This window comes from Fistularia commersonii, chromosome 36 (genome assembly GCF_037954325.1).
Source record: "Fistularia commersonii isolate RoL2024-O1a breed Wild chromosome 36, RoL_Fcom_v1.0, whole genome shotgun sequence".
Taxonomy (NCBI): domain Eukaryota; kingdom Metazoa; phylum Chordata; class Actinopteri; order Syngnathiformes; family Fistulariidae; genus Fistularia; species Fistularia commersonii.
In genome coordinates, this window is record NC_141319.1 from 3,196,040 (window position 1) to 3,223,997 (window position 27,958).

The following is a 27,958-nucleotide window of genomic DNA, read 5'->3' on the forward strand; positions in this document are numbered from 1 at the left end:
TAAACAGATTATTCCCGAAAGGTTCTGCCATCCCTCAATCCTCCGAGGGGGCGGAGCCTGATGCAGCCATTGCCTCCCGCACGCCGCCGCCACTTTCAGCTGCAGCAGCGGCAGCAGCAAGGAGTACGCCAGGCGCCCGCGGACCCCCCCGCCCCCTCCCACCCTACCCCGGCTCGAGAAAGTTTACCATCCGGAGTCCCACCGGGATGCGGGGGCTCCTGTTCCTGCTGCTCGTCTCGCCGCTCGTCGACGCCGCGACCCAAGGTGAGGCGGTGACACCTTTATTCTGCCGGTACCTGAGGCGCTACGAGTGAATCGGGCCTCTGCTCCAACCTCGAGACGGACCGATGATTTTAAATTGTAATATTCAGGCGCGGGCGGTGATGTAACCGACGACACACTTGTAGGTTTACCGTACGCATGCGATACACACCTCACACACCGTTGTGACAAACACCAGACACGATCTCTTCGTTTCAAATCGGTCGGAGGCCGAAGTGTCGAATTGAAAGTTGTCGTGATCTTCGGTCCCCGCGAGCGTATATTCGTTTTTTTTTTGTGTCGCGGGGACGTGAGGTCAAAGGTCACGTCCCTGCCACCGGGACTAAACTTGGTCACAAAGCAAAGCCTATTACAGTTGCGTAAGAAAGTGACGGTCGGGGACTCGAACGTCACAGGAAACGACTCTCCTCGACTCGACTCGACTCGTCGTTAAACAACCTGAAATGATGAAGTTTCTATTTTTTTATTTTCATTTCTACCTGTGATTGAGTTTTATAATCTCTTTCTAATTCCTCAGCAATTTTTGTCTTATTTTTTTGCCGATCAGTGGATTTTTTTTTTTTTTTTAATTTGGAAAGAAACAATTCCCATCAAAAAGCGGTGTGATTTTATCTGCTATATATATAATTTTTTATTCAATAAAAGTGATTTTGGAAAAATTTCAAATCTTATTTGACCAAATTTTTAGATTGTTTTGATTTTAAGATCAAAACGCCATGAACTTTCCAGTATTTTGTAAATGATAAAGTATCATTGATTCATTCTATATAAATTGTCAGGGTTCCCATATATTTACATGTCATTCTGCTCTGGCCTGGATGACCTTTGACCTCAGCGAGCGGTGGCATGGACACGTCCGTCGGCTTCGTGAGTCTGATGGATGTGCTGAGGACGCCGCAACCCGCCGGGGGTCCGGGCCGCCAGCTGGACCGACCCCGACCCCGGAGGTCCGTGTTCCTGCATACGGGCGTCAAAATCTGCCCCCAGGAGACCCTGGCCGATGTGCTGGCCAGTCACCAGGCCTACTACCAGCTGAGAGGTGAGGAACCCCCTGCACCGGACACACTGACGGGGTCACAGGTCAGAGCTGGCTTGTAAACGCGTGTATTTATGTGTGTGTGTGTGTGTCAGTGTGTCAGGAATCAGTGTGGGAGGCCTTCAGGATCTTCTTCGACAGGATCCCCGGGACGTCGGAGTATCAGCGCTGGGTCCACGCCTGCCAGCAAGAGGCGCTCTGCATCTCTGACATCGCCAGGAACTTCAGCGGCTCCGAGGAGCACCTGGCGCTCATCACCAGGGTGAGATCGCACAGGTCGCGCGGGTCGATATTAAACCAATCGCAGCTCGCCATGTAACAGTCCATTTGAGACGGATGGTTAGCTTGGGGAAAAGGAAATAAATTAATCATTGATAGATAAAGATCCTTGATTTCGTGATGATCCCCGGGAGATCTTTATACTGCAAATCGACGACCAGAGAATTCGGTTTAGTGAGTAACGATGGGGTCGTAACCAGGAAGGTGGAGAGTAAACGATCCACAAACGGCTGTTTAATCCGCGAGGATCGGAAACGAGGTTCAGATTAGTCGATCAAAGACCTGAACCTTTTCTTTATTTAAAAAACACAAAGCGTGGGGTCGGATTATGGATGATAAATTATAGATTATCGATTTGAAGCGATGATGCGACCGCCGCTGATCTCTTTTCTGCATTTGGTTTCCAGAGGATGAACCGGCTGAGAGACCGCAGGCCGCCATCACGGTATGACCACATCACAACAAACACTGACAACATAAATAAAACGCGGGGAAACGTTTCAACCCGTCAGCTTGATGTAACTTCTGTCACAATATTGTGAAGAAAGGAAAAAAAAAATCACCATTTTTCTCGATCGAATCTTGGAGTATTTTTACTCATAGATGATGAAAGATATATCGATTCGCGACGAGTCGGAACCAGCGAGTTGTCTTGGTTTCTGCCAGAAGGGGCGTCGTTGTCACCCCGTGCACCTCGTAGTTACAGTGTGTTCCCTGTCCAGGGGTCAGGAGGCCAGCGGGGCCACCCAGGCTGGAGCCGCCCTGCCCGAAGCGACGCCCCCTGGGATTGCAGAAGATAGTAGGATCCGACGCCGATCTTCTCGATATCTAAATGTCGTCCGCGTGGTTTCGCCGAATCCTTACCGTCTGCTGTGACCTCAGGTCGGGAGCCTACATCCTCCCCCTCCACAGTGGCGCCTCCGTCCGCCGCCGCCAGCACCGCCGCCGCCGACCCAGAAGACCAGAGCGTCACCCCGAGCTCCTCCACAGACGCCGTCCCGCCGGCCGAGTCACTGGACGAGGTATGGATTTTCACTCAGATTCGACACTCGGACTTCTTCTCGTGCTGCTGATGGACGTGGACGTGATCCCCCCGAAGTTTGATGCTGCTTTTCTCTGAAAATAAGATAAAAGCGGCACCTTGATCTCTCTCAACCACCTTATTTTCTCTTGCAATAATCGGTGGCAGCCTCTCTGAGTCCCAGGTTCCTGAGAAAAAAAACAACTTTATTTTCACCCCTGTCTGATCTTCATTCCGACGGCCAGCGCTTTCACTCAAAAATAAAAATAAAAATGCTAATCAAACAGTAATATCTATGAGAAAAAAATAATCATTTCATTGAAAAAAGTATTATTATGTGATATAATCATTATATAATATCATATAACAATAACAATAATAGCAAGAACCATAGTCATTAATTGTGATGATATACAGGACTGTCTCAGAAAATTAGAATATTGTGATAAAGTTCTTTATCTTCTGTAATGCAACTACAAAAACAAAAATGACTTTTTCAGGATATTCTAATATTTTGAGATAGGATTTTGGAGTTTTCTTAAGATGTAAGCCATAATTAGCAATATTAAAATAATAAAAGGCTTGCAATATTTCAGTTGATTTGTAATGAATCCAGAATGTATGACATTTTTGTTTTTGTAATTGCATTACAGAAGATAAAGAACTTTATCACAATATTCTAATTTTCTGAGACAGCCCTGTAATAGCAATAATGATATTATAATTACGATTACAAATAATAAGTATTATTATTAATATTACTTTATAATTTCAGCGCCAACAGAGGATTTCAACAAACTGCTTTTGGTACAACTGAAAATAAGAAAAAAAATTTAAAGATAAGAATAACAAGGAAAGGTCTTGTAAAAAAAAAAGTTTCTGGTCCGGTCTGATCTGGTTTGATCCAGACTAGTCTGCTCTAATCGGGTCTGGTCACGTTTGGTTCCATCTAGTCTGGATCGGTCATGTCCGGAATGATCCGGTCTACTGTTACCGAGTCCGATCTAGTTTGACCTGGTCTGGTCCACCGTACTGTGGACCAAACCGGTTTGATCCAGTTGGATCCCTTCTGGTATAATCTGATCTGGTTTGGTTTGGTCCGGTTTGATCCACTCCGGTAGGTCCCTCTTCTGCTTGGTCTTCCTGGTCCGGTTATTGAGGTCTGATCTTGTATAGTCCGGTCTGATCCGGTCCCGCCCAGTTCGATCCATCTGCACCAGCTCGTTCCGGTCTGCTCTGGTCTGGTTTGCCGCTCACTTCGGGTCCTCTGTTCTGGTACCTCCAGGACCTGGAGCTCCCCAACCTGGTCCCGGAGAGCCTGGCCCAGCAGACGGTGTCGTTCAGCATCGACCTGGTGGATCCGGGTTACCGGGAGCTTCTGGACGACCCCGACTCCCCCCAGTACATCGACCTGGCCCACCACCTGCAGGACCAGGTCTGGTACTCCAGATTTTCTGCTTCATCACGACGTCTCCTTTAACCCCACCCTTTTTTATTTAGCTTCATTTAATTTATTTCTAGAATTTCCGTCTACAAACACCCCAAATTCCAGATTCCCGCTCAATGTGGGCGACCTTCCGCCTCGACCGGGTTTGGATAGAGAAAGAGTGAGAGAAAGAGAAGGTGTGATGGAGAATCATCTCGTGCAAATTAATCGCAGTAGCGCTAACAGCTACATCAGGCACGTCCAAAGTCCGGCCCGCGGGCCAAATGCGGCCCATGTTTCGATAAACACCAGCCCAAAGACTCTGTGATAAAATCAAAAATATACGGCCGCCAGCACTGTTTACCACTGTTTAAAACAGTGTACAAAAAGTTGTTTTATATTTTACCAGGAGATAGCAGTAGACCTGTGGACCTTTGTGACCCTTGTCGCAAAGGTCAAAGGGCATTATGTGATCCTTTCCTGGCCATTTTAAAAATGGCGGCTGGAACTTAAAAAAAGGGAAGCCGCCGCTTTCAGGACAAGTGGAAATTGGAGTATTTTCTTCACCGAAATACAAAATAACTATCTGCCTGATATGCCAGTAGACTGTGGCTGCTTTCAAGGAATTCAACATCAAGAGGTACCGTCGGACGAAACACGCAAACTCCAACAAGCTAAATTGAAAAAATTGAAGCAACTGGAAGCTGTTTTTACGGCACACCGGTGCTTTTTTGCAAGAGTCTGCGAATCAAATGACAAAAGCCACAAAGGCAAGTTACGAGGTAGCTTGTTTCCCTGGGTGGAAACACAAAAGGAACAAAGTTTGACTTTTTTTTGTTAGCCTGTGACAAAAACACAGAGAACGTCAGGCCGAATGCTCGGCCCTCCCACTTTTTCACCTCGCCAAATATGGCCGTCTTTGCAAAACGTTTGGACGCCCCTGAGCTGCATGGAAATAGCTGACCCGCTACATTAATAGCTTAAATATTCATAAAAGAAATAACGTTGGCCACCTGGCAAGACGGCTGCATTAGATCCCTGGGGAACCTGCAAGACGGGGGAATCCCGGGAGTCTGGAGAAGATACGAGGTTCCCATCGTGGATGGATGAAGGGACGCGTGAAGGCCTGATAGGAAGATTAATTATAATATTTATATACCCGTTATTACTGTCATTTTTCCATACAACGTTAAAAATGGATGCTAATATTCTGGTATTTTTTGGAGGGAGATAAATTCTTAAAATGATCCAATATCAGATGATTATCAAGGGACTGTGCCTCATCTTTGGATTTCTATCTTTCAAATCCTTTTCTGGATATACAGGACTGTTTTAGAAAATTAGAATATGTGATAAAGTTCTTTATCTTCTGTAATGCAATTAAAAAAACAAAAAAATACTTTTTCATGATATTCTAATATTTTGAGAAAGCATTTTTGAGTTTTCTTAAGATGTAAGCCATAATCAGCAATATTAAAATAATAAAAGGCTTGCAATATTTCAGTTGATTTGTAATGAATCCAGAATTTATGACATTTTTGTTTTTGTAATTGCATTACAGAAGATAAAGAACTTTATCACAATATTCTAATTTTCTGAGACAGTCCTGTTAATGAAATGAAATCGATAGCGCGATTTGCAAAGAAGGAAAAAAAACAAGAAAAAAAAAAAAAAAAACACCTTTGATTTGAAAAGCGATCGCGATAAATAACACGGACGGTGGGAGGACGTCTCCGCCCCGGGTGATGAATGCCGGTGAAAGGATGAGGCTCAGATGTAGTGAAATAAATAAATCTGGCTCGGGCCCATTCAAGGCCGCACGCGACGGGAAATTGTTCCCCGATTGAGCCGTAAAGGCGATTAGGCGTCCAGCGGGCAGATAGACGTCAGTCATTCACATGGAGGCTGGACGCTCGCCAGGGCCGCTAGCGTGCGGCGGCGGCGGCGAGCCGCTACTTAAACGCTCCCCCGTCTCTCCCCGCAGATGCAGCACGCCTTCGATAAACTGCCCGGGTTTAAAGACATCGACGTGCTGAGAATCAGGTGAGTCCACGACTGTCTGGATAGCTGAACGCATGAATGGATGACGGGATCGCAGACTCCAGGAATCAAGGGATGACGTTATCTGAGAGAAGCTAAGAAGTCGATTTCGGGCCGATGATGTGAATTCATGGCGATGAATTCATAAACTGATATAAAGATAAAACGGTGACGTCGCGCCTCGAAAGGTGAAGCTACGGAGCAACATTTCGGCGCGATGAAGTGAAATCGTGAATTCCGCGGGCGATGGAATGATAAACGGACCTGGAGATAAACGATATGATGAATGGCGAACCGGTGAGGTGTCGCGGCGATGACGTTATATAGCAATCGGGTGATACGGGGAAGCTATAAGGCGATGACATTTCGGAACGACGAAGAACTCAATTGAAATCGGGAGATGAACCGATAAACCGATGAAGGGATCGGGTTACGAAAACGATGAATGGCGAAGTGGTGAGATTTGGAAGCCATGAAGCTCCGAAGCGTAAGATGATTCGGCGAAGCTACGAAGGAATGACGTTTTTAGAGCGATGAAGAGCCAAAGCTGAGACGTCACCAAGTGGTGAAGTGGTGAAGGTGCCGGAACCCCAGTAGAATGGAGGAACTCCCTCTTTATTCACCTGCCTGTTAAAGTGTTGAAATACATTTTGGTCTATTTTGAATATCATTGTCTTTCTTATCGTTGCTTCTCTTCCAAACCCCCCCCAGTGAGACGCAGGACAGCGGAGGGTAAGCGATGCATGCTGACACATTTCCCGTTTTTTTTTTTCCTATTTTCCCCACTGACGCTGCACTGAAAGCGGAAACGGTTGTTTCAGCTGGGTTGATATTCCGCATCTGGCATCGAAATACCCCAATCAATTTGCAGCCTAACTAAAAAAAAAAAACAACTACTTCCTGCCAACGCTTTGCGGTTGTTTCCTGGTTAAATTTACATCTAATATTTGCAGTGAGGAAATGATGTCATCGCCACCAGACCCAATCAAGTTTAGTCATGGCAAAGTAGTAGTAGTAGTAGTATTAGTAGTAGGATTATATTAGTTGCTACTTGAAATACAACACTTCATGTTAGCTCATCTCTGTGTGTGTAAATAGGAAATACCCCTTAATGTGTATTCGGTGTGCTTTGTGTTTATGTGTGTGTGTGTGTGCATGGTTGTCACGAGTCGATCGTCAGGATGCTCCTGTCTGATTGGACGCGGCAGCCGACAGAGAAATACACTAATTATCAAGCTCATTAATTAGCTTCCCGCGGCGTTGGATCTTCTAGCTCCTTCCTTTTAAACTCCTGAAGGATTGAGGCGTGCTGCTGCCGCCGCTGCCACGCCATGGACTTTATTACTGTTGTTGTTGCAATAATTACCATTATCATGAGGTTTAAACGCATTATTTTGAATAAAACCTCCCAAAACGTTCAGGGTTAATGTTGTGTTTTGCAACAAATTGGGTTTTAACAGAGCCTCACAGGATAAATCCAAGTCACTAGTTGGGTCTTTTTTAAAATTAAAGTGTAATGGATGAGAAATATAATTATCCACAGTTTTGAACGAATCCTGTTTTCAGATAATAGTAATTTGATTTCCGTATCATTTTCTCAAAACTGCTGTTTGGGTTATTTCTTGCTCAACGGCAGGGTTTGTCATTAAAATGCAAAAATAACATGAATTATGTTATCGTATAATCAGATGATTTAGCTTGAAGTGTTCAAATTGATAAATAATCCAGGTTGATTTTGTTTAGATGAATTTAAACTTCTTGTCGACTCCAGGGTGGGCGGGATCTCGGTCCACTACTCCCTGGTTTTCGAGACCATCTCGCCCACGGTCAACCCAAAATCGCCCGAGGCGGCGACCGGCGCCCCGGCGCCCCCGCCCGGGTCCAGCCTGCGGGACATGGTGACCAAGGCGCTGCGCGAGGAGGCGTCGCTGCCCGTCGATCTCGATTCGCTGACCTTTGAACCGGGTACGACCCCCCCAACCCCTCCAAAGCACGGGAAAATGTTCCTCAACTAGTCCCGAAAACTCAAATTGAATAAAAACTACTGCTTTTGTTTTGGAACAGAGTTGGTGTTCTTGCCGGCGAGGACCCCCCCCGACTCGGAGAGAGTCCTGGACCAGGTGGGGGGGCGAGTCATGACGAATCGGATGAACGAGGAAATAAATTCGCCAGGAAATTATTCCGATGGATTTATTTCGGATTCGCTAATCTGCATCTAAATTGCAAAATTTCAGAAATACAAAGTATTTTTTTGAACAATTCCCTTGAAATATTCTGGAAAAAAAAAAAAAAACAGCCTTCGTCCTTCAATATTTGGAAAAATAATGTGAAATGAAAAATCATCCTAGTGGGCTTAGAAACGATATCTGAAATGATTCCGTAGCCTCCTTCTAGGAGGGATAAAACGATGCATTGGGCTTGAAAATTTTTCTTAAAATTGCTGAATTTATTTTTGAAATTCTTTGTCCTTTCGGGTGACATAAAAATGCTGGATTGGTCTTGAAAAATATTTCATAAAGTTTTTGAACATATTTCTGAAATTCTTCCGTTTCAAAAATGCAGCATTGAATTAGAATTTTTTTCTGAAAATTTCTGAATTTTCTTTTTTAAATTTTCTAGTGTCCTTCTAGAGTTTGAAAAAAAAAAAAAAAAACCATTGTACTGGGCTCAAAAATATTCCTAAAATTCTCCCATGTCCATCTGGGATGGAAAAAAAAATGCTATTTAGAATTTGATAATTCTATAAATGTCAAAAGTTTTTCTGGATTTGTAAGAAAAACTCAAGGGGGAAGTTACGGTTTTTAAATGAAACCTTGCGGTTCTTGCGACAAAGTAACTAATTAAATAATCTCCAGGGGTTCAATCCGATGACTGGAATTATTTCTCAATTAAGCTCAGAAGCAAAGCTGCAGAGACTTTTATTAAAAGCGGAGATTAAAAGTGCAAAAAGAGCAGAACTCTCTCGTAGGGAGGCGTTCGGTGAAAGTCCGTGTCGTCCGCGCTCACCTCCTCCGTCTCTCCGCAGTCCAGCGAACCCGACTCTCACAACGAGTTGGAAGTTTCCACCAACGAACCGGAGACGGACAAACCTCGTCCCGCGGTCCCTCTGACCCCCCAGGAGAAGGAGAACGCCCTGGTGACCCTGCTCGACCCGGGCGACGAGGACGAAAGCGACGGACGGTTCTCGGATGCCAAAGCGTCCGAGGCGGCGGAGGCGAAAGAACACGAGGATGAGGTTCTGATCATCACCCAGCAGGTGGAGACCATCCGGCATCGCACCGGGGAGCTCGTCAGAGACGAAACCCTGGAGCTGCACACCTTCCTGGAGGCTTCCCCTGGGCCGAGCTCGGAGAACGTCCCCTCCACGTCGGACGCCGGACTCCCCGCAACCACGCTCGCCGCAATCACCGGCCAAACGCCCACCGAGACCCCCGCGTCGGACAAAGACCCCAACGCCCTCCCCGAGGTGGACGCCGAAGAGCTCCGACCTTCTGGAGGAGACGTCTTGGAGGTTCTGGAACAACCGCAGGACTCCGGCCTGGACAGGGAGGGCTTAGAAATATCAGAGGTGAAGGTGGTTCCGGAGCCGGAGATGGTGGGGAACCAGGAGGAGATGGTGGTGTCTCAGCCAGAAGAAGAGAAAGCAGAGGAGGGACTCGGAGACGGCGGTGTCGGGGTTCTGGAGGAACCGCCGGTGGCAGAAGACCAAGAACTTGAAGGGGCTTTAACCGAGGAGTCCAGCCATCCAGAACCCGATGAAGAAGAGGTCGATGGTTCAGAGGAAAAGGAAGCTGAAGTTCCAGAGGAAACGGAACCAGAAGTCTCTATCGCAGATACTGAGATACAAGAGGAGGATGTCTATGGATCTTCAAAACCAGATGAAGACCTCAGTGTGCTTGCAGAACCAGAGGGTGAAGCTGTAGAGCCGGGGGAGAAAGTGCTGGAAGAAGAAGGTGGAGCTGATACACGGGAACTAGAACTCGAGCCGGCACCAGAACCAGAAGAAACACCTCTGGTTATTCCGGAGGAAGAAACTGAAGAATTCACGTACAGTTTACCAGGAGCGGCAGATGAGACAGAAGCTGTTTTTGAGCCAGAACCAGAAGAACCATTAAGACCGGAGGAACCTTCAGAACCAGAAGAACCATCACAACCAGAGGAACCTTCAGAAGCAGAAGAACCTTCACAACCAGAGGAACCAGAAGAACCAGAGGAACCATCACAACCGGAGGAACCTTCAGAAGCAGAAGAACCTTCACAACCAGAGGAACCTTCACAACCAGAGGAACCAGAAGAACCATTGCAACCGGAGGAACCAGAAGAAGCAGAAGAACCTTCACAACCAGAGGAACCTTCACAACCAGAGGAACCAGAAGAGCCAGAAGAACCATCACAACCAGGGGAACCTTCAGAAGCAGAAGAACCTTCACAACCAGAGGAACCTTCAGAACCAGAGGAGCCAGAAGAACCATCACAACCAGAGGAACCTTCAGAAGCAGAAGAACCTTCACAACCAGAGGAACCAGAAGAACCAGAAGAACCAGAGGAACCATCAGAACCAGAAGAACCTTCACAACTAGAGGAACCCTCTGAAGCAGAGGAACCATCTGAACCATCTGAACCAGAGGAGCCTTCAGAACCAGATGGAGAACTTGAAAATACAGTGGTAGAGATACCGATAGAACCGCAGGAGCCTTTTGAACTATTTGAAAATGTTGACTCAGAGGAACCAGGTGAACCTGGAGAGATACCTGAAGATAATGAACCAGAGGAACCTGAGGAGATACTTGGAAACACTGAACCAGAGGTACCTGATGAAGCCGAGGAGGTCATTGAAAATATAGACCCGGAGGTACCAGAGGAGCCATCGGAAACAGAGATGGTCGTGGAAGATACAGAAGCAGAGGAACCATCGGAACCAGAGGAACCATCACAGACAGAAGAAGAAGCCGATGATACCGATTCTCAAGAACCATCAGAAGTACAGGAGGAAGATGGAAATACAGAACCGGAGGACACCTCGGAACCAGAAGAGGAGGATGTCAATCCAGAGCCTGAGGAACCAGAGACACCAGAGGAAGCTCTTGGTGATATTCAAGCCCCGGCAGGAGAGAAACCCGGGCAACCGGAGGCGAATGAGGATGTTGCAGGTCCAGAGGATGGAGAGGCCCAGAGTTTGGATCCAGGACTGGAGGAGGTCACGGATCCACCTGCAGAATCCATTAAGATCCTTCTACCCCCGGAGAACATGGAGGAGGCTAACTTCGAAGACGCCTTCGACGACGCCCGTCCGTTCCGGCCCGACGGAGCCGAAGCCCCGTTTCCCGACCAGAACAACCTGCCCGGTCCGCCGCCGGACACCTGGTACGGGGAGGAGGACCTGCCAGGCCTCGACCTCGGTGACCTCGGTGACCTCGGTGACCTCATGACCTCGGAGGAAGGTGAGAAGGACATCCACTCCCTGCAGGACCTTTGGTTCATCTTTTGACTGGATTTTACTTTTTCGCTTGATGTTTGGTAAAAATATTTATTTTAATTAAATCATTTTTTTTTTTTTTTTTGTTCTTTTTGTTTTTATGTATTTTTATGTATTTTTTAAAATTTATTCAGAATGTGAATTCAGACGTTCTCCTCCTGCCTTTTGTTTCAGGGACTCCAGATGAGCGAGAAACATACAGAACGGTAACAACACCAGGACCATCGGAACCATCTGAGGCGTCTGAACCATCTCAGGCATCGGAAACATTGGAGGAATCAGAACCGTCCGAGGCGATAGAGACCATAGAACTGTTTGAAACGTCCGAACCAACAGAAACAGTGGAACCATTAGAAGCATTAGACTCATCAGAAATGTTGGAACCTACAGAAACAATGGAATCATCAGAAACATTAGAAACACTGGAACCAACAGAAGCTTCTGAGGCATCAGAAGGATCAATACCAGATGCGCTGGACACACTGGAACCCTCAGAAACATCGGAAACTTTAGAAACAGCAGAACCATTAGATCCATCAGAACCGTCAGAACCATCACAAACAGTGGAGCCATTAGTAATAGAGGAACCATCAGAAACATCAGAACCCTCAGAAACAGTGGAATCATCAGAAGGAGCGGAGCCATCAGAAACACCAGAAACCGCAGAACCATTAGAACCACATGAAATACCCTCACAAACAGTGGAACCATCAGAAACGGAGGAACCAGTAGAAACATTAGAACCCTCAGAATCAGTGGAATCATTAGAAGTGGAGCCATCAGAAACATCAGAAACATCAGAAACATTAGAAACACGTGAAACAGTGGAACCATCAGAAATGGAGGAACCATTAGAAACAGTGGAACCATCAGAAATAGAGGAACCATTAGAGACAGTGGAACCATCAGAAATAGAGGAACCATTAGAGACAGTGGAACCATCAGATACATTAGAACCACAAGAAGCATTAGAACCCTCAGAAACAGTGGAGCCATTAGAAATGTCAGAATCATTAGAACCACATGAAACAGTAGAACCATCAGAAATGGAGGAAGCATTAGATCAAGTGGAGCCATCAGAAACAGTTGGACCATTAGAACCAGTGGAACCATCAGATGAACTGGAACCATCTGCAACATTGGAACCATCAGAACCATCGGATGACACGGAACCATCAGAAACAGTGGAATCATTCGAAGGATTAGAACCATTGGATGAGGTGGAACCATCAGAAACAGTAGAAACTTCAGAAAAAATGGAACCATCAGAAACAGAAGAACCATTAGAACCATCAGATGAGGTGGATCCATCAGAAACAGTGGAATCACTGGAACCATTAGAAACATCGGATGATGTGGAGTCATTGGAAACAGTAGAACCTTCAGAAACAGCAGAACCGTCAGAACCATCAGATGATGTGGAACCATCAGAAACAGAAGAACCTTCAGAAACAGCAGAACCATCAGATGATGTGGAACCATCAGAAACAGAGGAACCTTCAGAAACAGCAGAACCATCAGAACCATCAGATGATGTGGAACCATCAGAAACAGAAGAACCTTCAGAAACAGCAGAACCATCAGATGATGTGGAACCATCAGAAACAGAGGAACCTTCAGAAACAGCAGAACCATCAGAACCATCAGATGATGTGGAACCATCAGAAACAGAAGAACCTTCAGAAACAGCAGAACCATCAGAACCAGCAGATGATGTGGAACCATCAGAAACAGAGGAACCTTCAGAAACAGCAGAACCATCAGAAACAGCAGATGATGTGGAACCATCAGAAACAGAAGAACCTTCAGAAACAGAAGAACCTTCAGAAACAGCAGAACCATCAGAACCAGCAGATGATGTGGAACCATCAGAAACAGAGGAACCTTCAGAAACAGCAGAACCATCAGAAACAGCAGATGATGTGGAACCATCAGAAACAGAAGAACCTTCAGAAACAGCAGAACCATCAGAAACAGCAGATGATGTGGAACCATCAGAAACAGAGGAACCTTCAGAAACAGCAGAACCATCAGAAACAGCAGAACCATCAGATGATGTGGAACCATCAGAAACAGAGGAACCTTCAGAAACAGCAGAACCATCAGAACCATCAGATGATGTGGAACCATCAGAAACAGAGGAACCTTCAGAAACAGCAGAACCTTCAGAAACAGCAGAACCATCAGATGATGTGGAACCATCAGAAACAGAGGAACCTTCAGAAACAGCAGAACCATCAGAACCATCAGATGATGTGGAACCATCAGAAACAGAGGAACCTTCAGAAACAGTAGAACCATTAGAACCATCAGAAACAGCAGAACCATCAGATGATGTGGAGTCATCAGAAACAATAGAACCATTGGAACCGGCGGAAACAGCAGAACCGTTGGAACCATCACATGAGGTGGAACCATCAGAAACATTAGAACCTTCAGAAACGGTGGAACCAATCGAACTATTAGATGAAGTCGAGCCATCGGAAACCGTAGAACCATCAGAACCATCCGAAGACACCCTCAGCAAACACGAGCCTCCGGATGAGACACAGGAAGGCATCGCCGTGGTGACAATGGCGCCGGCCTCAGACTCCGCTCCCGCCCCCATGGTGACGTCGAGCGGCTTCGCTGTCGCGCCGACGGCGAGCTCCACGGACGCCGTGGTCATCATCGGTGAAGACCTGGAGGAAGCGGCGGAGACGGGAAGCGACAGCCGGCCTGACGCGCCGCCGGCCGCCGGAGGCGCCGTCGAGGACGCGGTCAGAGACCTGGCCGTGGAGCCGGACGAAGGCAGCGGCCTCCCCGCGGAGGCGTCGGTCACCGCCTCGGACGGCGTCACGGCGGCGCCCCCGCTGAGATACGTTACCACGCCGACCATGACGGCGGCCGGCCACGGCCGGGAGCTGGTGGTCTTCTTCAGCCTCCGCGTGACCAACATGAATTTCTCCGAGGACCTTTTCAACAAGACGTCGTCCGAGTACCGCAGCCTGGAGACCACCTTCCTGGACATGGTGAGTTGCCGTGGTAACATGACCTGCAGGAATAATTCAGAAAGTCAACACCTGCCTTGATGTGTGAAGGTGTTTGTTGTGAGGCGTTCAGGGGCGCTGCGGTTTTGTCTTTCTGACATCAGCTGTTTTTCCGCGTCACAGCGGCCGCAGTTAGCTTGACGGCGTCGCAAACAGTCATGTCCGCGAAACCCTTTTTTATTTCATTTATTTTTATTTATTTGGAATCATTGGTGAGTCATTAAAGCCTCCCCTGTCAGTCTTTATTAAATCCCGGTAGAACTCAGTGGAATTATTAAAATGTCCGAAATGTTTGAATATCATTCAAAGTTCTACAAATCACCTTAAAATCTGCATGGAAAAGATTATCTTATAAAAAAAAAAAAATCTCCAGGTAATTGGTTTAAAATGTGTAAAGTACAGGAGCAACCGTGATAAGAAAACCCTGAATTTTTATGATTTTTTGATTATTGACAAATTCAACTGTAATTAAGGGGAAAAAACTGCACCAAAACACATAATATTTTCATTATTAAACATTATAAAGCTGAACTATTGCCTGGAAAATATTTGAAAAATTTGAAAATAAAAAATGAAAATCAATAAATAGATGATTGAATGAATAAAGGCATATATAAATTTCAATGGCCAATGGTTTTCAATGGCCGTTACATTTTCAACAATCCAATGAATACATAAATAAATAAACATTTGAAATGGATGAGACTGAATGTGTTGAATAGATTCATCAACAGATAGATGAATAAATTCATCTGCAAATTACTTTTTTCCCTTTTTGAGTGGGAAAATTTGGGACTCATCATCATAAATCAGGCTTAATTGATTACATTGTTGTTGTTGTTGTTGTTATTGTCGGCCATGTTTCTCCTCAGAGAAACTCAGAGCTCAAATATCGATACATCATTGTCACACGGTGACGCCGCTAAAAGGTCACTGTGAAAGTGCAAGGCCCCCCGATTGCGACTTTTTCCTCACATTCAATGTGGGTGTATGTGTCGGATAGCAGGTAACCACGGAAACAGCTAATGATCACATGAGCCACACAACTGCAGGTTAAATCGGCTGCTTTAAAAATCGTGAAGGTTGAAACACAGCCCACCTGTCCTCCTGTTGTAGGGCTCCCTGTGTGTGTGTGTGCGTGCGTGTGTGTGCGTGTGTGCATGTGTGCGTGTGTGTGTGTATTCCCAATGCTTTCAGCCATATGCCCACTAACATCAGCTGACTGAAAGGAACAAAACTCAAAACACAAAAACTAAATTTAACAAAACACCCCCCTCCCATCTCCGTGAACAAAATCCTTCACAAAGTATCTGGAACATGAAAGGTTTATTTTACGGATTTAGTGTTTCTCTGCTGATAATCTGCACGTCACTTCTTTTCTCAAGCATTTTTTTTTAATTGTTTTAAAATGAGACAACAAACCTTGGGGTAGACAAAGCTAAAAAAAAGGTGCCATAAATCAGCGAGATGCCGACATATCAGCTAGAGCAGAATTACAATATGGAAAAAAAAAAATGGAATTTCTCCACTTGAGATTAATAAAGTATTAATTATTATCAAAATATTCAAACCTAAAGGGCAGCCTCGGTTCAGTGTTCCTCCAATCGGGAGCTTGGCAGTTCCGTCCCTCCTCCTCCTGCCTGCATATCAAATTCCACACGTTAGCATTGAGCACTTTAAGATTAGCAACAAGCTAGTTTCATATGAGCAATGTTTGTCTCAACATTTTCATTGTCTGACTGTTTCACATGTGAATGTGTGGTGTACGCACAAATGTGTGTGTGTGTACGTGTGTGTGAATTCACATTTCAGCACTTAAAGATTAGCAACAAACTAGCTAAAGATGAATAACATGTCCATTTCCACGTTCTCATTGCCTGACTGTTTCTGACGTGAACGTGTTTGTTTTTGTGTGTGTGTGTGTGTGTGTTTGTGAGTTCACACGTTAGCAACTGAGCACCTCAAGATTAGCAACAAGCTAGCTAAATATGAGCAACATTCGTCTCACATTCTCGTTGTCTGACTGTTTCAGATGCGAACGTGTTCGTGTGTGTGTGTGTATGTGTGTGTGTGTCCATCCATATCCAAGTCCTTGTTTGACAGTGTGTATGGATGATTGTGTTTGTGAGTTCACACGTAAGCAACTGAGCACTTCAAGATTAGCAACAAGCTAGCTAAATATGAGCAACATTCGTCTCACATTCTCATTGTCTGTTTCAGATGCGAACGTGTGTGTGTGTGTGTGTGTGTGTGTGTGTGTGTGTATCCATCTATCTCCAAGTCCTTGTTTGACAGTGTGTGCGTGTGTGTGTGTGTTTGTGAGTTCACACGTTAGCAACTGAGCACTTCAAGATTAGCAACAAGCTAGCTAAATATGAGCAACACTCGTCTCACATTCTCGTTGTCTGACTGTTTCAGATGCGAACGTGTTTGTGTGTGTGTGTGTGAGTGTGTGTGTGCCCCCTTCCATCTCCAAGTCCTTGTTGTTTGACAGTGTGTGTGTGTGAGTTCACACGTTAGCAACGTTGTCCGGCTGTTCCTGAAATTCATGTTTGTGTGCGTTTGTGTGCGTTACCTGATTTTTTCTTGACACGAAAGTGTGTTTGTGTGTGATTGATTATACAAGTTATATAAGTGTTCTATAAGTCACAATTTAAAATGATCCCAAAGTGTTTTCTAATCATAACTAATAAGATATATCACTTCCATGTTTCCTGCTGCGTAGCTGCTCCCATACCTCCAGGCCAACCTGACGGGCTTCCGGAAGTTGGAGATCCTCAACTTCCGGAAGGGAAGCGTCGTCGTAAACAGCAAGATGAAATTCGCCCGCTCGGTACCGTACAACGTGACCGAGGCCGTGCACGGCGTCCTGGAGGACTTCTGCTCCACCGCCGCCCAGCAGCTGCACATTGACATTGACACCCATTCACTGGACATAGAACCAGGTGAGAGAGAAAAACACAGAAAAAGAGAAAAGAGAGAAAAGGAGAAGAAAAAAACCAAAAAAAAACAACAATGTTTTGACATGTTCACAATCTCAAAACGCCAGAAAGAGAGAACGTGGCGACGGGCATAGCCACATTGCTCATATTTAGCCGGGTCTGCTAATCTTCAAGTATTCAGTTTTTCCATTTTTAAAAACTTAGTTTATCATTCTCTTTGTTCATAATTTCCAAAAACTCAGTCATTTTCAACTTTGTAACTGAATCGTTATAATTTACAAGTAATTTTGTTCAAAATTATCAGAAAACAATTTTAGTGTCGTTATTTGCTTTTTTATTTCAGATAATTGCTCATTTTTTCTTATTTTTTTCAAAAAATCCATGGAAAACTTGTTAGTATTTTGTTAATAATTCTTTGAGCAATGTGTACCTGCATGTCACGTTCATACTTCTGCTTCCAATTTTCACAAAAGTTGTTGGTTATTTTACTTAAAGCTTAATTATTTTTTCAACAATTTTCAGTTAGCCTGCTGCTAAAGCCCAGAGAGTGGTATAATAAATTTGTCGCTAGCTTGGCTTACGTTTAGAAATGTATTAGAATATTTTAGTTGAAATCCAGAAAATATATCCTTATTCATTTCTAGATATAGAAAGTATAGATATTCAGATAATGAATTGAAATTAATGTATTGGAAGGCCACAATACAGTTTTTATTCAGAAAATTATTATGATGAATCACACGTTTCACAAGCTTTTTGCTAATCTTCAAGTACTTTATCACTTTCAAAAAAATTATGATGGTTAAGTACTTAGTATATAATTTAAGTACAGTTAACTATTTTCAACTTATTTTAGTTATTTCTTAGTATCAAGCTGGTATTTTGTATATACAGAGAACTTTTGGAAAACAATTAGTTTTTTTTGTTGCCTGATGCTAATATAATTTCATTGCTAATTCAACATTTTATTTCACATTTCCAGGTAACTTGTTCATAATTCCAAGGCGGTGTGTACCTGTAGGTAATTTTAAAAAATAATTCCACCACTAATTTTCATGTACTTTTTGGTTTTATAGTTTATTATTGAGAGTATAGCCAGACTTTTAAGAATTTTTAGCTAGCATGCTAACTTCACATTTTTTGCTGATTTGGTTATTTTTGGAAAGTTTCCGAAATACTTTTATAAATTCTTATTCATATACACATATACAGAAAAAACATGAAACTGAAATGGAAATGTTTGACAGCCACGATACAATTCAGGGAAAAATAAATAAATTGAATACTCACTTACTTGCATATGCATGACACGATGTGTAGCACACACATTTCCAGGTGTGGGATATGTTAAGGTTTGTAACAGTTTGAGAACAGTGAGACAGATAACTTGTTGCTAACCTTCGAATATTTTATATATAGTCGGTCAAATAAGTACAAAGTTGGTCATTTTCAGTTTTTCAATTACTAGAAAATGTTGAGAGTTTAAGAAACTACTGGCCTTTGTTTGGTCATCTGATACTAATTTCAGTTTGTTGACACATTTCAGGACTGTTTTGCAAACTTAGGGGTATTTTGTAATTCTCAGGCGGTGTGTTCAAATATTGCTGCCGCTACTCTTAGTGCATTTTGTTGTTTAGATATTTTGTTAATTCTAAATCATTTTCAGATAGCTTGCAACTAACTTCCAGGTGGTCATATGCCAACTTTGCCAATATGTTTGTTTCTTTAATTTTCAGGGCTTATTTGTCCAGAATATCAAACACACACACAAAAAAGCAAATTAGGCAGTCCACAATTTAGACAATCATTATAAATGAATTTCACTTATGTCCCAGTTCAGAGAGGGGAAACAACATAAAAGCAAACTTAATTCGTATTTAATACATTTATTCATTAAAAAAAGTCTGGGGGGAAAAAGGGGGCTGTTTGGTTACTGCTCAGAATAAACTAACATAATAAAACAGTCCTGTAAAGGAGGACAACCCATTGCTGGATGTCTGAAGGAAGAACAATAAAAGGGGAACAAAATACCTGAAACTGGAGGAGAAACGAACACATCGGTGTCAGCAACTCCAAGAACCACACAGTGTTTGGCCTCAGAAAAGCACACACCATTCATGCCTAGAAGGAGTACTACAGATGCAGCATTTGCTTTTAGAATTCAAATAGAAGTACAGAGAAGGCCAGAGGGAGCTGCATTGTGTTTCTGTAGACCTAGAAAAAGCATATGACAGGGTGCCTAGAGAGGAACTCTTGTATTGCATGAGGAAATCTGGAATGGACGAGAAGTATGTTTGACTGGTGCAGGACACGTATGCTAGCTGTAAGACAGTGGTGCGGTGTGCTGTAGGAGTAACAGAGAAGTTCAAGGTGGAGGTGGGACTCCATCAGGGATCAGCTTTTAGACCCTTCTTATTCGTAATTGTGATGGACAGGCTGAAAGATGAGGTGGGACAAGAATCTCCATGGACCATGATATTTGCAGATGACACTGATGTGTAGTGGGGGCAGAAAACAGGTAGACAAAAATCTAGAGAGGTGGAGGTATGCGCTGGAAAAGAGAGGAAAAAGTTAGTCGCAGCAAGACAGAATATATATGTGTGAATGAGAGGAACTCAGGTGGAGCGGTGAGGCTAAAGGGAGTGGAGATCAAGAAGCTGGAGGACTTCAGGTACTTAGGGTCAACAGTCCAGAGCGTAGGAGAGTGTGGAAAAGAGGTGAAGAGACGGGTCCAAGCGGGTCGGAATGGGTGGAGAAAAGTGTCAGGGGTACGAAGAGATAGAAGAATATCGGCCAGAATAAAAGGAAAGGTGTACAAGACAGTGGTGAGACCAGCGATAATGTATGGACTAGAAACTGTTACAATGACCAAAAGACAGCAGGCAGAACTAGAGGTTGCAGAGATGAAGATTTTGAGGTTCTCTTTGGGAGTGACCAGGATGGATAGGATCAGGAATGAGTCTATCAGAGGAACAGCACGTTAGATGTTTTGGAGAGAAGGTCAGAGAAGCCAGACTGAGATGGTTGGGTCATGGACAGAGGAGGGATAGAGAATATATTGGTAGACGGATGCTGGAATTAGACCTGCTCAGGAAGGCCTCAGCAACCCAGACCATGGGACATAGCATTTAACAGTATTTACGCTCACAGGCTCAACCACCCACACAGAAGGCCACAGCCGGTCCCCTCGGCGTGCCGCTCGCCAGCCGGCCGGCTGGCTGAAAGATCGTCTGGTTTTATAGAAGTTAGCACGCAGCCATTGTCAGCAGTTGATTGACTTCAGGTTTTCTGATTGACAACACAGAACACCTGCAAGAGCATTTTGAAACATACAGAAAGGCTGGGCAGGTGCTGGCTGTAACACACCAACGAGTGTTTTGCACACACACACACATACACACACAAACACACACACACACACACACACACACACACAGCCCTTTCCCTTTCAACGGTGTAATGGATTCCAGCACTCTAAACTTCATTCACACTTCGTTCCTTTGTTGCCGCGGCTTCAGGATCGATTTCAATTCTCCAAATCAAAACCGCGTCTCTCAACAAGTAACACCGGCGGCGCTGGCGTTCCGCAGGGTTCTCCGATGTTCTCCAGACGTCATGGAGGACATTACTCACAAAGGATCACACAATAGTTTCATTATACGACTATATGCGTATTTATAGTAATACACATATCGTGTGGATGTTTGTACTGGAATCCGGGGAGCCGGTTGTTATGGCGACCAGGACAAAGAGCTTATTTCGTCTGAATCACAATGCAGGTTTGATCCCCCCCTCCCCCGAAGGAGGCTCTTAAAGCTCGTCGTCGAGCGGAACGCCAGCCGACGGGAAGTCGTGACTTGGTTTGTTTTTTTTTTTTCCCCGACACGTGACCGGCAGGTGCGGCTGACCCCGGGTCACGTGACCCGGGATCAGCCCCGCGGAGGTCACGCGATCCGGGGTCAGACCGTCTTACCCGCCGCAACTCGTACAGTCTCACACTTCCTGTTGCCCCTCCGCAGCCGACCAGGCCGACCCTTGTAAGTTCCTGGCCTGCGACGGCGTCTCTCGCTGCGAGGTGAACCGCCAAACCCGTGAAGCCCGCTGTCGCTGCCCGCCGGGCTTCCGATCCACCGACGGACTTCCCTGCCGCAGCCTGTGTGACCTCCGACCCGACCTTTGCCCCGGGGGGGAATGTCACGTGGTCCCCGGGCGCGGTGCCCAGTGCAGGTAAACACACGCGTCACCTGTCATAAGCAATTTTGACACATAATCATGTCATAAAGCCCCGCATGTATTTGTTATTCATGCTCAGATACATGTTACAGATATAAAAACACATTCTTTGGTGATATCGGGTGTGGTTTTTTTGAAAAAAGTTCATTGAAAAGATGTGTTCGGGTCGGTCGTTCCTTCACATGGCGTCAGCTGATTTAAAGACCACAAGGAGTGAAAAACCGAACCCTGACTTTTAAATGTTGCATTTTAGAGCCGATCACATTTCATTTTAATCAGTTCATTCATCATTATCCTGCACTCAGGGTCACGCTGATGTTGAGCGAGAGGCCGGGCTCATCCCGGACTGGCGGCCTGTCAATCACAACCTCACGTTTAGATACACACAACTGTATAAAAACATAAGATACAAATGTCATATAGAGACATACAACCATTCACCCTGTCATTCATATGTGCAGGCAATTTATTGCCTCCAATAAACGTCCTGTGTGTTTTTGGACATGGAGACGCTACAAATAAACACCCCTGATGGAAATGATGGACCTTCTTGCTGTGAGGCAGATAGGCAGATATGCTAACCGCTGCACGACTGCCGCCAGCCCAATCAGATTTTATGTGTCTAAATATGTAAATTTTACAGCAAAAATGCAGATGATTGATTGATTCATTTGTTCAAATATATAGATTCAGAAGAATACACAACAAATATATGTTACTAGATTTTCTTGTTATCTCCAATTTGCAGTATTTCCTGTTATACTGTTAAATATGGAGGAGTGGTTCCTCAAATGATAAACTAATGAATTAATTAATCTAAAAAATTATATAAAATTATATAAATATCTATATATTTGTATCTTTATATATAGACAAACACACATATAAAATGCATGTACAATTACATCGCTTCCACTACTAAACCATGTTTAATTGTTTCAAATCTGAAGTATAAGCAGAGTGCAGCAGGTTTTCTGTCCATATGTGTGTGTGTGTGTGTGTGTGTGTGTGTGTGTGTGTGTGTGTGTGTGCGTGTGTTGGGGGGTGGAGGGGGGCAACCAGGATTTGCCATCATTCATTAAGACTGAGGCCTGTTGGTTTAATCCTCCTGCTGCCGCGGCTCCTCGGCTTCTAAACCGAAAGTCAAACTAAAACCTGGAAATCAGTCTCAACAACGTCTGAGTGAAGCAGATGTCTGCGGGAGGAGAAACTCCACTCCCGCCAGAAACATCTTCCAAAAACATGCCTGAAAATTGCTAAAATGTAATCTGAAGATTTTTCTCAAGGTCAAAGGAAATTCAAATAAAAACCAAAAAACAAAACACATGATATAGAAAAAAAAAATGGGCAATAACATTTTTTAAAAAATCATAGTGAAAGCCATCTCATAATGATCACAGAAAAACGGGGCAAAACCAGATGTGACGACCAAGAAGTTCTTCTAGGACTACATTCGGAAAAACATTTGAATTATATTCAATATTGAAACACATTTAAAAGCGCTTTGCACCCTTCAATTTGTGCCTTTTTGGCTGGAAAAGGCGAGAATCAAACCGCCGACCCCCCCAAAGGTTGCTGGATCAGAGAAAAAAAAAAAAGCACGAGATGTTCAAGGAGCAGGTCGAAGCCTTGTTAATCTGAGATTATTTCCAAGAGCCTCTTTAATGATGGGATGTTTGCCGTTGCAGAGAGAGAGAGAGAGAGAGAGAGAGATTCCTTAACTGGACTTTTATGACCAGGCTGCTGTGGCGGCGAAAAAAAAACAAACTGGTTGTTAAATCTCCTGAACGGGCAGCAAGTCGTTTCAGCAGGAAGTTCTCCGAAATACAAGCGTCCGGTTTAAATCTGCATTTGAGTCCGAATCCGAGTCCCCGTTCAGATATTGAACATTGATTTCCGATCCATATGAAATGATTGTTTTCTTGCTTTTCAGGTACAAAGACGGCGTCCGTCTCCCCGCCTCCTCCCATTGACAGGGACGCTCGTCCGGATGCTGCCGGACCCCGTCCCCTCCTCTGGTAGCCAAAACCCCCGCTCCACACACACACACACACACACACACACACACACACTATCCTCAATAGGTTCAATCAATCAATCAATCATGTTCTGGCTTGTGGTCACATTTTACACATTTTTATTCATTTATTATCTCTCTCGCTTATCCTGCACTCCACATCGCGGGGAGACCGGAGCTTTTCATTGGTCGAGAGTCAGGGCTCCCCCTGGCCTGGTCACCTGTCAATCACCGGGCTTTTTATAGACATACAACCGTTCCCGCTCTCATCCTCACGTCATTTAGACCTGCAAAGATTCATCCTTTCCTTCACAAGCCATATGGATGCACAAGCATTCAACATCTCCTGCACCACATATTGTAGAAATGTTCACCCTCTTATTCACACATCTGGACGAATAAGAGTCTCCGATGCACCCTTTCATGTCTCCAAAACATGGAGACGCCAAACAGAAAGTCCCCCCCCCTGTCAAAATTGAACCAGGGAGCTTCTTGTGTCATGGAGGAAGCGGTAAACTAATAATCATTCAAATTTTTGGAACTTCCAAAGAATCCCGAGCAACCCGAAACAAGCTCTGAAAACACAGAATGCGGAAAACCCTGTGTTTTAGAGTTGAGTTGTGACGTTAAGGACGCCGAAATCTCCAGGTTTGGTTCCCGGTATCCCTTCGAGCGCGTAAACGGTCGCCCGTCTCGTCTTTCTTCTCTGCAGACGCGGCAGGATTTAGGATTCGGGCCTCCTCTGAGCTTCACACCCGAGGACGAGCCGCCGTCGGGGAACCGGGACACGTGATCTGCGCTGAAGGAGCCGGGCGTCTGCGGCCGGCGGTCGATCGAAGGGGCCGCTCCTCTCCGTCCCCGTTTCCGTAGTCAGTAGTTCTGGTTTCACACGATCCGGCGGGAAGTCGAGAGAAAACGGACGCCGTCTCGTCACGTTGGTCGACTCCGAACGCCTCGGACCCTCCCGACTCCCACGCCGCCGCTTGACCTTCACCTGAACTCCGATAGTACGGGGGCACCTCGTCGAGAGATGCGTTTGTGAAATTGATTTATTTTTATAATTTGTACAAGGTAGTTTAATGAATCCGTCCACCCAAAAACCCAGAATAGTAGCAATCAATGCTAACAAAAAAAATAACAAGAGCTAAGATCTCGGGGGAAATTACTATTAAGCATCAAAATTCAAAATTTTTTTTTTTTTACATTTCAAATGAAATTTTAATTAAACTTTAGCAAAAGGAGACATTTTGGATGGAATTATGAAGGTGAAATTCCTCGTTTCCTTCTCGACATCCGAGAAACGAGCCGTCAATCAGAACCAAAAAAAAGGAAAAATCCTGAGTCGTCACCGCGCCTCCAGTGCAGGCGGTTTAAGAATCTCTAGGTGTGAAAGTCGTCAATTGTTTGTCCTTCCGAAACGCCACGGGCTGAACTTTATCATTCCCGAAAGCTTCATCCTCATCATCTGTTTATTTTGAACCGAATCACATGACTGACGCCGCTTCTGGGACACAAAACATGAGAAAAAAAAAAAAACAACACGAGAAGCGACCAGATTTGTGATGTGAATTTTCTTATCTATTTTGTGTTGGTAGTTAAAATACAAACAGTGTTGGTTAAAAGGAAGCGGTTTCTGTTTTTTTTTTTCAACACGTCTTGTTTCTCAGCGACGCGAGGACGCGTCAGAGATCGGAAAGGAAGCCTCTGGCTCAGAGGCGGCACAGCTTCGTCGCCGGTGTCGTTCCCGAGCGCATCGAAAAAAGGGAAACGCGTCGGGCCGGACCATTTACCCGAGAATCGGCCCATCGAGGGAAAATAGGATTTTTTCAACGCAAGCAGAGCGGAGACACGGTTTCTGAGTAAAATACAAAGCCGAGGCAGAACTCTCCTGGCTCCGTGCACGTGTTCGACGACCACCTTCTTCTGAACCAGTGCTGTGATTCCATTTTAGTCCACAAGAGGAGACGCTGATCCCCGGAGGCCCGACAGACCAGCTGCACCAATAAGAATCCCAATTCTTTATTGAAAGAGTAGCTCTGTCCTTTAAACTAATCAAAACAGGGGCAGGAAACTACTTATAAAGTAACAATACATTAATAATAAGTCATAATAATAATAAGTTCCCGAGTATTAAGACATAGCAGATTAGGAATCGTCGGAAACGTACCGTGATGAACTCTTCATTACATCATCTGTCACACGACTGTGCCGAAGGTCAGGAAGGTTGCGGCGAATCACGGGGCTTCGTTTTTCGGACCTTCGTGACCTTCGGATCGGAAAACGGCGGACGCTCACGCAAAAAAAGGACTCCCGCGGTAAAATCATCCAGTGTGAAGCTTCAAGGTCAGAGGTCACAGACACAGAAACCAAATCAACGTGACAAAAGATTCCAGGACTTTGAAACACTTTATGGAGTCAAAGGACTTGATTAAACAAAGATCCAGTTGGAATGATTTCTTTTTTTCTTTACTCGGCCTCGTCCGCGTCGACAAAACATGAAACTATCCGAATCACCGTTCTGGGAATTCTCGTCGGAAACGATCAAATTTTTTTCGGGACCGAAGACAACCGGCGGAAACTCGTCGATCTGCCGTCTGACGACGAGCAGTTGCATAATTGAATCCCGCGCTCCTCTCTCGGAAACCTCCGCCGTGAGCCCGAGCGGGTCGGTAAGCGCCGCCTGCCGGCGCCCGAAAAAGCCGCCGCCGGCCCCCTTTTGCCCGCGTCCGACCGCAGAGCGACCCGGCCCACGGCTGCCGTCACAGGACGGCCGCCACGTCTGCCTGCGACGTGGTTGGGTCCCCCTCTGACAGACCGCACGATGTCCGTTAATTCCGTCAAAGGGCTGACTTCCAATGTGCGGCGGAGAGGTGACGACGTATCCGTGGTTACAGAGGGCGCCTGACTACCCGTGTAACTGTCGCCCCGGGAGCCGGGGGGGGGGGGGCGTCGGGGTCTTGACGCGCGGCTGCTTCGAAACACCGACAGACGTAACGCCGAGCGACTACAGCCCGCAGGCTGGCGTTAACAAAAACCGACAGGGAGATCCTGGCGAGGGCGGGGGATCCGACAGCGATCGGGATGAAGCACTGGACTTGATCGGGACCGGCGACGAATCGTACCTTTGGACTGCGGCAGCGTTCGGTCTGAGTCGACATCTTATCCTGTTAGATTTACACGTTTAATCACATGACGAAAGGGGGGAAAAAAAAAAACGGGAACCATGAGGTCTGAGGTTACATTCGCTGCCAGAGACAGGAGGTTAAAGAGAGGGAACGATTTAGCCAATCCCGAGGTGGGGGTCGGGGGGGACGGGACGGCGCGACGCTCGTGCGTGGCGGTTGGCGCTCGACTCCCAGTGCAAGTCTCTTTTGCTCCCTGTGATAAGACGTAAACAGAGAGGTCAGAAGTCGGGGGGCGAGCGAATGAGATGGAGGAAACGCAACGAGACGTCGGGGAAAAAACAAACAAAAACCAGGAATGTAGAACGGATGAGGAGCGGGACGTCTCAAAAAGATCGGAATGCAGAACAGAAGAGAAGTGAGGCATCGTCTCGAAAAAAAACTAACAAAAAAAACAGAACTGTGGAATGGAGGGGGGGGGGGTGAGACGTCGTCTTGTTTGGAGGCAAACAAACCCTGTTAAAGTCGCATTAAGGCCCCAGAGTTAGACGTGCAGAACGTTAACAAAAAAAAAAAAAAAAAAACACAACCGGAAGAAATTATTAATGACTTTTCTGCATAGCGTTCAGTGCGCCCCCCCAACAACCGCGCCCCCTCCCCTGAAAGGAGCTGAAAGCCAGAGAGGAAAAAGGAGAACAAAAGGACGGAGAGACGTGGACGATGTTAATTTCCTCCTGTTGTGTTCCACCGTCTGAGTTCGGCAGCTGGTGTCCCTTTGTCTGCGTCGTGGCCCTCGGCGTGGGGAGGAGGAGGAGGAGGAGGAGGAGCGGGGCCCGGGGCCCCTCACTTGAACATGCTCTGCAGCATGGCCGTGGCGTAGGTGGGCCGCGCCTGCCGGCTCTCGATGGCGCTGCGGAGGTACTGGATGCCGCCGCAGCGCTCCCAGATCTCCTCGAACTGCCGCGGCAGGATCTCGGCGCCCCTCTTCCTGGACAGGCCGGTCTCCTCCAGGCTCAGCTCGCACATCTCCATGTCGTCCTTTCCTGGAACGCCGG

The 27,958-nt window shown here is 45.6% G+C and overlaps 2 protein-coding genes across 9 annotated transcripts in view; one reads left to right on the top strand and one right to left on the bottom strand.

Moving 5' to 3' along the window:
• Positions 1–166: 166 nt before the first annotated feature.
• Positions 167–25,320, top strand: LOC147213370 (uncharacterized). The gene is made up of 17 exons (XM_086143007.1): positions 167–264; positions 1,118–1,321; positions 1,414–1,580; positions 2,005–2,042; positions 2,320–2,396; positions 2,480–2,619; positions 3,904–4,053; positions 6,029–6,087; positions 6,796–6,816; positions 7,856–8,049; positions 8,149–8,204; positions 9,110–11,525; positions 11,735–14,571; positions 17,315–17,534; positions 21,551–21,758; positions 23,698–23,782; positions 24,494–25,320. The coding sequence occupies exons 1-16, from the start codon at positions 207–209 to the stop codon at positions 23,735–23,737; spliced, it is 6,885 nt and encodes a 2,294-aa protein (XP_085999133.1). The 5' UTR covers positions 167–206; the 3' UTR covers positions 23,738–23,782; positions 24,494–25,320.
• Positions 23,408–27,958, bottom strand: part of LOC147213371 (unconventional myosin-VI-like) — a 47,613-nt gene continuing 43,062 nt past the window's right edge. For all 8 annotated transcript variants that reach the window (XM_086143006.1, XM_086143005.1, XM_086143004.1 and 5 more), the window contains one exon: positions 23,408–27,946. In XM_086143006.1, coding sequence (XP_085999132.1) covers positions 27,747–27,946 — 200 coding nt within the window. In that variant the 3' untranslated portion in view covers positions 23,408–27,746. The remainder of the gene's footprint in view (positions 27,947–27,958) is intronic.